Source organism: Trichosurus vulpecula, chromosome 8 (assembly GCF_011100635.1).
Source record: "Trichosurus vulpecula isolate mTriVul1 chromosome 8, mTriVul1.pri, whole genome shotgun sequence".
Lineage (NCBI taxonomy): Eukaryota > Metazoa > Chordata > Mammalia > Diprotodontia > Phalangeridae > Trichosurus > Trichosurus vulpecula.
In genome coordinates, this window is record NC_050580.1 from 194,215,482 (window position 1) to 194,228,720 (window position 13,239).

Sequence of the window (13,239 nt, forward strand, 5' to 3'; positions counted from 1 at the left end):
AAGTGTTGGTTGGGGGTCCCCTACCTCCAAACCACAAATACTTACATCTGGGAAGCAGGGGCCATCTAGGCTCAGCCTCCTGTCTTAGTATAGGTGAAAGCTCAGTCTAAGGAATCTCCCTTTATTCCTCCCATCCCCCTTTCTTCCTCCCACATGTACCTCACCTGCCCCCACATCAAAAGTTTTCCTGGCCTTTACCTTTTCTCCATGCCCAGGCAATTGCTCTGAGAGCAATGCCCTTACCTGACTGTAGGGCATGGACTGGAATAATTCGGTGCCCGATGAATTTGCCGCCTTCCTCCAGAACTGCTATTCTCAGAGATGCTAGTTCTGGCATCATGATCTGGAGAGAGGAGAAACAGTTTTGGTAAGGCAGCTCTAGGAGTCTGAGTTCTCCTTCTTCATCATTTCCAAGGTCCTAGAGTCTTTGGGGTGGAAAGCAGAGAGGGGGATAGGGGTGGGGAGGAGACAATAGTGTTTGTCAAAGAGGTCAGTGCCTGACACTTGACACCTGATTTTATATAACTGGCACATACTACCACACCTGGCCAAATACATACTAAAAGAAGCTTCTTGACTAGATGCCGATTCCTAATGCCTTTCAATTCCTGATTATCCAGTCTGGGCTCAACAACATCTGCATACTTCGTAGGTCCTTCCTGTCTCCTAGGGCTGGTCTTATGACATTCTAGAAAAAGCAAGGTGCCCTAGGTCCTGGGGAATGGATTGAAACCAACTTATGGCAACAAGTTAACAAGAATAATTAATTAAAATAAAAAGGTACCAGATGGTCTGCCTCCTCCCCCAAGTGGTTGTACCCTAGGTAAACGCTCTTCTCTAGCTCAGTCTCACCCTGTTCCATACCTCACCATAGAAGCTTCAAGCTGAAGTTTCTGCCCACAGAAGACAGGGTCTCTGCCCTCACCTGCCCTGCTCCTGTCATAGGGAGTATCTTGGGATCTCTTATCAAACAGAGCCTTATGTCTCAGCTTCTCTCTTTCTATCTCCTTCAACTAAATTTCTCTTAAAAATGTGACTTGAGGGCAAATTTTTCAAAGCTTGTTCCAGGCACTAAAATTTTGCTAGTTATGTCTAATGGCAAAAGGGGCTCTGGTTGGTGTGCCAGGGGGCAGAGAACCCAGGGTGAATTTACCAGTCCCAACTGAGACCTCCCTTAGTGATCTCTATGATCCTACAATCCAATAATAGCCAAATGTGGGGCCCCGGGTGTCCCTATGTTACCAAAAAGCATTGAATTCCATGCTGGTAGAGAGGCACCCCACCAAACACACACACATCTACCTACTGGGCTTTGATTTTGTAGAGGCCGCAAAAGAGAAGAAAGGGAGGGAGAGAGGGAGAGAGGGAGAGGGAGTAGAGAAGGCAGGAAATAGCACCAGCCCTGCAGGCATCCACTCATCTCATTAATTTTCTCATCCTTGTGGACAGAATTCTGGGTCCTGTGGAGAGGCTTAAAACCTCGACCCCTAAAGGAAAGTACCTGTCCCGTGCCCTACCTTGTCCTCCACCTATCCCACCTTCTCAAAGACAAAGGGGTCCTCTTTCCAGACAGGATTTATGGAGTTGGCATTGGGTGTCAGTTTGGTGCGGTAGCGTCTCTTGGGGTCTCCAGGCAAGCCGAACACCTCCACCTCCACATAAGTTCGAACACTTCGTTCTGATAGAAATTGCCCAGAAATCACCTATTGACCAGGGACAGGGGAGGGAGGGGTAGAGAAATGTTAGGAGGGGCTCCAGTCTCAGGTCCCCTGTTCCAGGGCCTCTTGAGACAGGGATTGGTAGTTCTCTGCCACCAAGATTTCATATAAGCACTATAAGGAAACTTGGGGGGATGGAGAGGGTCCCTCTAATCTGTTCTGGCCATGCGGATGAGACAACAAGGTTAGGATTAAAATCTGGGACTCTGGGATTCTGAACACCAGAGATGACCTGCCTCAGTTTCTCCTGTGGTCAGTGTGGTTGAGCATCTTTACTAGTACAGGGCACCTACTGCCCCCACACAACCCCTACTTATTTCATCCGTTCCCCCCTTCCCTCCGTCCCAGCCTCCAGCCCTCCCCCTCTGTTTCCATGGGGATTAAGAGGCAGCCTCCAGTGCTGAGGAGGAGGTAGTTTCCAAGGTAACCTGCTACTGCAGGAAGCTGCTTGAAGCTGCTTGGGTTGAAGTTTTCTGGGATCTCAGGAGAGGGGGAGGAGGGGAAGAAGGAGTACCACCTCCCCCCAACTCCCCTAGACTCATCACCCAAGGCATTAATCCAACCCACTCTCTGGAACTGCAGCTCCCTTGGGGCTACCCACCCCTCCCCCATGTCACCACTCCCAACAGGCCCTGGCTCCTCCCAGGGTGCTTGCCGTGATGGAGAGAGTTGTGGCCACCACCACATCGATTCGGTCCACAGAGAAGGGGTCAAATTGCTTGTCTGGCCGGCGCATGAACTCGTGCTTGAGAAGGTAGCCACTTTGCCCGTTGAACTCAAACAGTGCCATGTTCTGCTGCATGGGCATATCTAAGGGCATGGGAGGACAAATGGCAAAGTACACCCTGACCACCGAGCATTGGCCAAGCAGCAGAGGCAGTGACAAGGAGAGCTGGCAAGCAAAATCTTTGGTTTTTAGTTCCATTTCTAACTTGTTAAGCAGGTCCTTGACCCTGCCTCTCTCCATTGCAATGTGTTTCTGTCCTTTCTTCCTCAGAGGGGAGGAGGGAATGATGGGAAACAGTGACACACACCAGTAAGTTACTCCCCTACTCCTTCTCCTTAAAAGAAGGGCCACAGGCACAGGACCCAAGATGGGGCAAGGACAGTTTTGGGCATGAGGTTCAGCCTTTGATAGGGTTGGGGCAGGAAAAGAAGAATCACAAAACAGGTAGGAGAGAAGTAGGTATACCCAGATACAGCCCCAAACACGAGCACACACACACAAACATGAACCAACGTAAGTATAGACACAGACTCACTCACGATTAAACACGAACACCCACACCCACATACCCCATCCCTCAAAAACTACGTATGTAGATAATCACTACAAACAGGATAGGGACATGGGTATAGGCTAAAGCTGGGGGTGGAGGAGAGAGGAGAAAGAAGATGGTGGTGGGTGGTGGGTAAAGAATTGCCCATGCGATGAGCATCTAGGATCTGTACCCACCCATAGTCTGGAAATTGAGGGCAACCATTTGACAGCCTGCATTCCAAAACATCTGGGGAGAGTAGTTAGACGAGTCCATTCGGGTGCCTTTGGGGTAGATGCGACTCATCTGACGCTTATTGTAGCTGTCCTGTGTATAGGATCCTGGCCAGCAGTCAGAGTGACCCCAACCAGAGCCCTGGCCCTCCTCTCCCGCAGAGACCTCCCCCCCTCTCCCCCCCCCCCCCCCCCCCCGCCGCCATCTGTAACTTCAAGGATACTCTACAAACTGCACAGGGGACTTGGTGAGTAGGTCATAGGCCTTCAACTCCGTGAAGGAAGAGATGACGTAACTCCGATTCTTCTCTGGGGTGGGAAAGAAATTGATAGCAGGTTCCTTTGGCCCCTGGCTCCCTACTGAAAGCCTACACCTCAGGGCCCCTCTGGCTGGCGTGTGACTGCCTTGTTCTGCTAGCTGTGCCCCTAACCCCCCAGGCCTGGAGGCACCGTGGTAAAGGGACGTGGGTTTGGTTTGAATCCCAATTCATACACTTATTTATTATCTGGATCAAGTCGAGCAAGTCACCTTGACCTCTCTGGGCCCCATCTCCCCCACTCTGTAAAATGAATGGGTTGGAAGAGATGGCCTCTATGGTCTCGTTCTAGCTACGATCCTATGAAAATGGAGGGAAGTGGCAACCTGAGCCAATTATTAAATTGGGAGGGAATAAGGAAAGGGATGAGCGTTTATTAATGGCCAGCTAAGTGCCAAGCACTGCGCTACAAATATGATCACATTGGATCCTCAAACAAGCCTAGAAGGCAAGTACAACTATGAACTCCATTTTACAGCTGAGGAAACTGAGTCAGACAGAGGTTAAGTGACTTGACCAGGATCACGCAGCTAGTAGGCATCTCTGAGGCTAGATGAACTCAGGTCTTCCTGACTCCAGTCCCAGTGCGCTATCCATTGCACTGACTCACTGCCTCCGTGTGCCAACAAATGGTTTCTTTTTAGTTCCCTTCCAGCTGCTAGGCCACATAGCGGATAGACCGCCAAACCTGGAGTCAAGATGCCAAGTCAAATCGTGTCAATGGGCATTTATTAGGCACCTACTACGTGTTAGGCACTGTGCTAAGGGCTGAAAGACTTGCGTTTGAATCCTGCCACAAACATTTACTAACTGTGAGACCTGAGGTAAGTCACTTAATATCTTTTAGCCTCAGTTTCCTCCTCTGTAAAGTGGGCATGATAACACCAACCTCCCAGGGGTGTTGCGAGGATCGAATGAGAAGACATTTACATAGTGCTTTGCCAACCTTTAATATGGTGGTTTTGATTATTGCCGTTATCCCTATCCTATGATCCTGTGCCCTGTTGGGAAAGTGTATGTTTATATATGTGTGGGTATACACAGGAGGGACAGGGTATGCGTGCATGTAGATGTCCCCATGCAGGCTGCCTTGGCTCCTCTCTCCTTTCGGGGATCAAAGTACCTCAGAAAGTCAGCAGAAGAGGCAGCTAGGTGGAACAGTGAATACAGCACCCGACCCTCGAGTCAGGAGGACCTGAGTTCAAATCCGGCCTCAGACACTTGACACTAGTTGTGTGACCTTGAGCAAGTCACATAACCCCATTTGCTTTGCCTTCCCCCCTCCAAAAAAAAAAGGAAATCAGCAGAAGACCTGGAGGTTTGGTCTAGCATCATCAGTCCCTAAAGGAGTCTTGCTGTGGTCCTATTTCCTCAGCAAAACCTATATGGATTATATTCAAGGCCTAGAAGTGGGTGATTTTTCTTTTTAATAAATAGGGCCTATCCTGATGCTGGGAAGCTGCCGAAGCCATCTAGATTAGCCAAGGGGACTCTGGGGAGGAGAGGCAGAGGGATCAGTGATTGTCACTCAGTTAAGTTTCTTACGGAACTTCACAGACCGAGCATTTATGGATAGTACTGGGCATGGCCATTGGGCAAACGAAAAGGAAGGTGGAGAATGCTCCCAAGCATGATCTCTGCGTCCCTTGACACAGTGTCCCTCCCTGTGGTTTTCCTCCCACCCCAAACACTCCCCTGCTCTTCTATCCCAGGGGCCTCTCCCTCTCCCGCCATCTCTCCCTCTCAAAGCCCTTCTCTCCCATTTCCCTGAATCCCCAGCCCTATCCCACTGTCTCTCACGGGAGGAGAACTCGAAGGAGATGAACTTGGTGGGCTGGATGTAGTTGACCAGACTAGACATCTCTTCATATGCTGTCACCTCCAGGCCAGCTGTGCCCTGTGAAAAGACAGGGATTGGAGGGAGATACAGAGAGGGGATAGCAAGCTAAGAAGGGGACAGGGAGGGCTCACAGGAAGCAAAGATCCAGGCCTATAGAACTCAGTTGTCCTGAAACCCCTGTCTCACCTGTCCAGACTCTACTGCCTGGAAGTTGGAAGCACAGGGGTCCTAGGGAGGAGCCAGAAGAACAAATAGCCTCTGGGTCAGTTGGGGAGAGGGGCGTGCCTTTCTGCTACCTTCTCATCCATACCTCATCTGACTGCATCTTCTTTATTTCCTCTTCATCCAGGTTACCCGATTCTTCCTCTTCTTCTTCTTCCTCTTCCTCCAACTCAGCCTCTTCTTCACCAACCCACACTGTTATAAGAATATCTTACATTTTACATAGGACTTTAGGATTTGCGAAGAGCTATACCTACATGATCTCATTTGGCCCTCACTGACAACCTGAGGGAGTGGCCATGATCCAGTCCATTTTACAGATCAGAAAACTGGAGTTCAAAGAGGCTTAATGACGGGCCCAAGGTCATAAAGCAAGCATGCTCTGGAGGCAAGACTTGTACCAAGACCTTGTACTGAGATCTTCCAGATTCCAAATTTAGGGCTTCCTCTACTAATATGCCAGTGCCTTCCCATCATAACTTCATCAGTGTCTTCTTTGGGGAAACTCACCCCCCTCACCCCGCCTGGATTAACAACAATTTCATTTCCTAATACTCATTGCCCCAGAATAGACCCCCATTTGCCAAAGACAGAGACCAGTCCGTCCTGTTTCTGAATTCCCCTCCACCACCCTCCTATCCCTCCGTATCCTCCTATTCCAGGCCCAATGATCCAGCCCGCCCTTTTAGGCCTTCTCACCTGTGTTCTTCTCACCTGTGTTCTCACTTGTGTTCTTCTTACCTCTGTTCTCACCTGTGTTCTCACCTGTGTTCTCACCTGCATCCTCACCTGTGTTCTTCTCACCTCTGTTCTTCTCACCTGTGTTCTCACCTGCGTTCTCACCTGTGTTCTTCTCACCTCTGTTCTCACCTGTGTTCTCACCTGTGTTCTTCTCACCTCTGTTCTCACCTCTGTTCTCACCTGTGTCCTCACCTGTGTTCTTCTCACCTCTGTTCTCACCTGTGTCCTCACCTATGTTCTTCTCACCTCTGTTCTCACCTGTGTTCTTCTCACCTGTGTTCTCACCTCTGTTCTCACCTGTGTTCTCACCTGTGCTCTTCTCACCTGTGTCCTCACCTCTGGCGTCCTCGCCCGCGGCTGGGCTGGGCTGGCTGAAGCCCTCTGTCTCCTCACACGGTTCCTTCTTGGGTGGAGCGGGAGCTGGGGACTGATTCTTCTTATTCTTGATGAGTATCTTGCCCAGAAGGTCCTGGGGACTGGGGAGGGGGACCCCCGGCTTCACCTGAGGGATGTGGAGAGGAGAGGGTCAGAGCTAAGTGTCACCTATCCTCCCCTAGGATCGAACACTAGACCTGGAATCAGGCAGATCTGACTTCAAATCCAGCCTCGCGTACAGACTAGCTGTATGACCTTGGGCAAAATCACTTGCCTTCTGTGTGCCTCAGTTTCCTCATTTGTAAAAAGGGGATAATAATAGCACCTACCTCCCAGGGTTGTTATAAGGATAAAAGGAGATAATATTTGCAAATCTTAAAACTACATAAATGCTATCTCACCTAAGCTAGCTAATCTCCTCTGAAGCATATGAACAGGATCCAAACCCCAACTTCTCCTACAGAGCTCAGGCATCTTGTAATCAACCATGATCTACTCTCCTAATTGCTCTCCTACCCTACCATAATCAGCTGATCAGTAAGCATTCATTAAGTGCCTACTATGTGCCAAGTACTTTTATATGTGCTGTTGATACAAATATAAAGAACGAAGCCATCTCTATTCTCAAGGACTGCATGCTACTTACAGGAAACCTGTCCAGGGGCTCGGTAAGAAGCATGTCCCCAAATATGGTCCGGCAGTACTCTGCCATCTTGGCCTGTTGTCGGGGCCTGCAAGGAATAGGTTGTAAGGTAAGAGTAAAAGGAAAGGAGCGCCCATCAATTGGGCAATGGCACAACAAATTATGGCATAATAGGAATGTAATGGAGTACTATTTTGCTGTAAGAAATGATAAAAGGGATGGCTTCTGAAAAATCTGAGAAGATTTATATGAACTGACCCAGAGTGAAGCGAGCAAAACCAGAACAATTTAGAAAATAACATTTTAAAGACAACTGCAATGAGTTTAAGAACTTTAATCAATGCAGTGACCAGCCCTTTGTCCAAAGGATAAAATATGCTGCCTACCTTCTGAAAATTTTGCCACCCAACATGAGAATTGATGGACTCAGGATGAAGAATGAGGTGTACATTTTTGACATGGCCAATGTGAGAAATTGTTTTGCTTGACTATGCATATTTGTTCCAAGGTCTTTGTTTTTCTTTTTCTGCTTTTGTTTTCCCAAGGAAGAGGGTAGGAGGGGAAAAAATGCTTTTTAATTGAAAAAATTAAATTAAAAAAATTAAGAGTAAAAAAAAAAAACAGCAAAAAGAATGAGGGGAACAGTAAGTGGCCTATGGACCTCAGAGAGAGGCCCCATCTCATCTCCCACCTAATCTCATGGAGAAGGAGATGTTCCACTGTGCCATTTCCTCTCTCTGCCTCTCCCCTCCCATTAAATCACCAGGATAGGTTGGTCCAAAGGCTGCAGAGAGGCCTGGATGACAGGGACTAGGGACTTATGGGAGCTTATGGGGTCTTGAGGAAACTGAAGTGAGCTCCAAGGAGGCTGGAAATAGAAGTGGGAGGTCGGGGATGGAGGTGAGAGGTTGGGGATACAGGGAGGATACTCACGAGTCTACGTGGTTTTCAAAGGACAGGATGACAGGGTAGAGTGAAGTTTTGAAGGCACTCTCAGCAATGGCCTCCACTGCATCCTGGAGGAGGGGAATGTGTGGTGATCAGAACTCCAGGGATGCCCTTCACAGAGACCCTTTCCCCTCCCACCCCATAATCTACTCCTTCCTACCCCTCCACCAGGCTACCTTTCCTTAAAGTTCTAGATCTCAGTTCTTCTCTGAACCCTCCCAGATCTTAGTCCTAGTGATTCAGCCCCTTCCCAGATCTCTGATTCTCCTTCTCCCTCCCAATCATCCCACCTTGAATAAAATGTCTGTGGTCATGGTGAAACCATGGGTGATGATGGGCTCTTCCTCAGGAGGCTTCCCCTTCCAGCAATCAAGCTCCACGCAGCGGCAGCCAGAGAGCAAGACCTGTCTGTACATCTCTGAGGAAGAGGGTCCTGAGAACTGGCCAGCTAGACAAAGGGATGGGATAGGATCACTCAGGGTTAAGGCCAGACAGATTTTTAAAGCTGAAAGTCCATCAAATCTATCTATTCCCTTCATTTTAAAGATGAGGAAACTGAGGCACAGAGAGGTGTCACACAGCTACTAAGTATCTGAGTCTCTCCTAGTGCTCTGAACTGTCAGAGTCACTTTTATTTATTTTTTAAATTTAATTCAATTTTTATTTTTTATTTTATAATGCTTTTAGTATTTAAAACAGACCAAAGAGCAGAATATATTTTTTTTACCATTTTTAAATGCAATTTATTTATTTAACATATTTGGTTTTCAGCATTGATTTTCACAACATTTTGAATTACAAATTTTCTCCCCATTTCTACCCTCCCCCCCACTCCAAGATGGCTTATATTCTGGTTGCCCTGTTCCCCAGTCAGCCCTCCCCTCTATAGCAGAATATATTTTAAAAAGGACAGAATCTTATTGTCTGAGATGGGATTTGAACTGACTGTCAGAGTCATTTTAATTTTTTTAATTTAATTTTTTTTTAATTTTACCACACTTTTAGTATTTAAAACAGAACAAAGAGCAGAATATATTTTACTTTTTTCTTTTTCTTTTTTTTTTTAGAGGGGGGAAGGCAGGGCAATTGGGGTTAAGTGACTTGCCCAAGGTGACACAGTTAGTAAGTGTGTCAAGTGTGTGAGGCCAGATTTGAACTCAGGTCCTCCTGACTCCAGGGCCAATGCTCTACTCACCGCACCACCTAGCTGCCCCGAGCAGAATACATTTTTAAAAGGACAAAATCTTATTGTCTGAGATGGGATCTGAACTGACTGTCAGAGTCACTTTCATTTATTTTTTAAATTTAATTAAATTTTGATTTAATTTTTTAAAATTTTATCACATTTTTAGTATTTAGCACAGACCAAAGAACAAAATATATTTTAAAAAGGACAGAATCTTATTGTCTGAGATGGGATCTGAACTGAGGTCTATCCTGACACTAAGTTCAGTGCCCCATCTACTGCACCAAGATTCCACTTCCAGTTTATGATAATGCATCCTACCCTCAGGCAGCCATCCTTAACCTTTTGAGGTAGAATGTGACAAAGAGGATGGGAAATGTTACTAAGGGATGAGATTCTCAGTCAAAGGTCAAAGATGGAGGTAAAGTCCCAGGGTGGGCAGATGAATTGACCCTGTTGAAGCAGAGCCATAACTAGCAATCTTTTTGTGCCTGGAGCAAGTGCTCTTCATTTGAGGTAAGTGACTGTGTATAAGTAAATGTATGTGTGTGTGTACATGGCTGGGATGGGGTGGGGGGGTATCATTTTCCACTGCTAAAATACCTTCTGAATGTAACACCCCAGGGCAAAGCCCATTCACTTCACTATAGTTTTAGGAGAGCTATCAAAATCTCCTTGCTCTGCGGGAAGGAACCTCACCTGTCAGGTAGGTGTTGTGGGAAGAGTTGATGAAGTAGTGATTCAGAGGCTGACTCATGTCCTGGTGCAGTATCAGCTTGTCTTGGGCCACTATGCTGTTCTCAGGACCACATAGGAACCAAACCATCCCCTCTGGGGATAGCTGACCTGAGGAAGAAAGAGGTGCCATTATTGGAGGGAATGCGTAGGAGCAGGGGCAGGGAGACAGGATGCTAAGGTTTGCTCCTCACTGCTAGACAAAAAAGAGGATACCAGAAGATCTCGCTGAGTTAGGGAGGGAGGGGAATGGGTCAGATAGCTCAAAGAGAATGCACTGGAATAGTGCCTAGAGCCACAAGATGGAAGGAAAATAGAGTTGGAAACCTAGAGATGTGGAGTATAAGGGGATAAAAAGAGAGCTTAGGGTAAAAAAAAAAAAGTTGTAGGTAAAGGTTTGGAGCCTCACCCCTCTGGATGTTGATGCCACTCGGCTCATACTTTTCAATGAGGCATTGTACTTGGTCAGGTCGGGCTGGTGGGAAGAGTAAGGAGTTGAGTCGGGCATCCCGCTGTTTTTGGTTAATGAACTTGGTCAGATGCTCCTTGGTCATGTAAGGTTTTGCTTTGGAATGGCTGCAGTCCAAGTGGGGAAGAAAAATCTTAGATTCATGATCTCCAGGGATTCTGGGATGACTCTAATAAGCTCCTGATCCAGTGCAGTGATAGCTACCATAGAAGGCCAGAGCCTGCTGATCCTGTTTCTAATAGCCCAATCTCCTGATCCCAGCTGAGTCTGACCCTTCTCCCATAAACCATGTCCTGCAGGGGTGGGGAACCTTCGGCCTCAAGGCCACATGTGGCCCTCCAGGTCCTCATGTACAGCCCTTTGACAGAATCCAAACTTCACAGAACAAATCCCCTTAGTAAAAGGATTTGTTTGGTAAAACTTGGACTCTATCAAAAGGCTGTACCCAAGGACCTAGAAGGACACATGTGGCCTTGAGGCTGCAGGTTCCCCACCCCTGTGACCTAGACCCATGCCCAGGAAACTCACTGAGAGGTGAAGATTTCATCAATTTCAGGTCGAGGACATAGATTCATGAGAAAACTCCTGTAGACAGGCTCAGGGAAATCCTCAGGGTTGATGGAATCATTCTAGGGTTGGGAAGAGGAGGAGACAAGTAGGTTATCAGCAAACTCTCTACCAATTCCTCCCCTTTGGAAACCTGCAGAAGCCCAGAGAGTTATTGACCCAGCAATACCACTAGTAGGTATGTTTCCCAAGGTGATCAGGGAAAAAGGAAAAGACCTTATATGTTCTAAAATATTTACAGCAACTTTCTTTGTGGTGGCAAAGAGCTGGAAATTGAGGGGAAGCCCATCAATTGAGGAAGGGCTAAACAAGTTGTGTTATGTAATTGTGATGGAATACTACTGTGCTATTAGAAATGGTGAGCGGATTAATTTTAGAAAAACATAGAAAGACTTGCAGAAAATAGTGAAGAATGAAATGAGCAGAGACAAGACAATGTTGTATACAGCAACAGCAATATTGTTTGAAGGATAATTGTGAATGACTAAGTTATTCTGAGTATTATAAATATTCAAATCAAGTGTGAAGGACCCATGAAGGAAGATGCTATCCACCTCCAGAGAAAGAACTGATAAATAGAAGTATAGTGTAGTATGGTTTTACACACACACACACACACACACACACACACACACACACACACACACACACGCACACACATTTGTGTCTAATCATGGCCTTCCCTAGTGTGGGATAGGGAAGAAGGGAGAAAAAAATTTAAAACCACATAGCAGAGAACAAAAGAAAACTCAGAAGGAAGCACAGAAAAACAGGGTAGCTTTGAAAACAATTGAATCCTCTCTTTGTGTTGTGTTGTGTGTGTGGAAATGTTTTTTTTTTTTGTCTTTTTGTCTTTAAGCTTAAAATGAATAAAAAAAATTTTTTTAAAGACAGAAAGAACCCACCCCCCACCCCTGATCAGTGCAGTAAAGATGTACCCAACCCCAGGGACTAATTGAGGTTAGAGGATGAAGAGGCTTCTATTTTCAATCAATTAACAAACAGCTATTAAGCACCTATTACATTCGAGGCTCTATGCTAGCTTCTATAGAATAAAAATAAAGGCAATAATAATCCATATAGTATTATTCGTATTTCTCAAAAGTACTTTTTTAAAATAGATTTTTATTGACTTCTTTTTGGTTTTGCTTCACATAGATTCTTTTCCTTCCTCTTGCCCAGAGAGACATCCCAAGTACAAATAATTTTTTAAAGAAAAAAAAGGGAAGAGAAAAAAAATGTTCAACAAAACTAATTAATACGTAAAAGATATGTCAATGTTCCACATCTGTGGATCCCCACCTCTGCACATCGGCAGCAGGCAGGGTGGGGAGGGAAGTGTCTTCTTATATATCTTCTCTGAGGTCAACCTTCCCAAAATGCTTTTGAGAATATTCTCTCAATTCCAATTTCAATGGGTATTTAGAGTCTCTACACATGCAAGGCAAGGGAACAAGCATTTATTAAGTGCCAGGGACTGTGCTAAGCATCTTACAATTATCTCATTTGATCCTCACAACAACCTTGGGAGATGGATGTTGTTATTGTCCCCATTTTACAGATGGGGAAACTGAGGCTGAGAGAGGTTAAGTGACTTGCCCAAGGTCACCCAACTTAGTAAGTATCTCAGGTTCGATTTGAACTCAGGCCTTCCTTACTCCAGTTCCTAGGCTCTATCTACTGTGTCATGTAGATGGGAGGGCAGACACAAATCAGGAAGGGAGACTTTTCTGTCTGGGGAGAGTCACTTGCAGGACAGGACTCTGCAAGGAGCAGATCCAGACAGGCCAAAGCCCAGTCCAATGTCCTGAGGTGATGGCTGGCCCATAGGAAAGGGGGACAGTGGCTCCCTGGCTGGGTTTGGTGGTTAGGAAAGCTTCAGCTTGAGCTTCCCTCTGTCACTTGTAAACCAACCAAGGAGTCAAGCAGCAGCTGAGGGGTGAGCTAGGGAGAGGAAGCCAGGTACCAGTGTTGTCCTACCAGGCA

The 13,239-nt window shown here is 46.5% G+C and overlaps 1 protein-coding gene across 2 annotated transcripts in view; it reads right to left on the reverse strand.

Annotated features, from left to right (window-relative positions):
• Positions 1–13,239, reverse strand: part of PLCB2 (phospholipase C beta 2) — a 41,404-nt gene that overhangs the window by 12,448 nt on the left and 15,717 nt on the right. Inside the window, exons 8-21 of one of the 2 annotated variants that reach the window (XM_036735422.1) lie at positions 11,215–11,315; positions 10,627–10,793; positions 10,182–10,328; positions 8,587–8,744; positions 8,282–8,364; positions 7,352–7,436; positions 6,667–6,832; positions 5,678–5,784; positions 5,328–5,424; positions 3,435–3,519; positions 3,175–3,299; positions 2,374–2,528; positions 1,539–1,703; positions 244–343 (exon numbers count right to left, since the gene is read on the reverse strand). In XM_036735422.1, the coding sequence (XP_036591317.1) occupies positions 244–343; positions 1,539–1,703; positions 2,374–2,528; positions 3,175–3,299; positions 3,435–3,519; positions 5,328–5,424; positions 5,678–5,784; positions 6,667–6,832; positions 7,352–7,436; positions 8,282–8,364; positions 8,587–8,744; positions 10,182–10,328; positions 10,627–10,793; positions 11,215–11,315 (1,741 nt within the window). Of the gene's footprint in view, positions 1–243; positions 344–1,538; positions 1,704–2,373; positions 2,529–3,174; positions 3,300–3,434; positions 3,520–5,327; positions 5,425–5,677; positions 5,785–6,654; positions 6,833–7,351; positions 7,437–8,281; positions 8,365–8,586; positions 8,745–10,181; positions 10,329–10,626; positions 10,794–11,214; positions 11,316–13,239 lie in introns of both variants that reach the window. The other variant, XM_036735421.1, reaches the window with a different exon arrangement.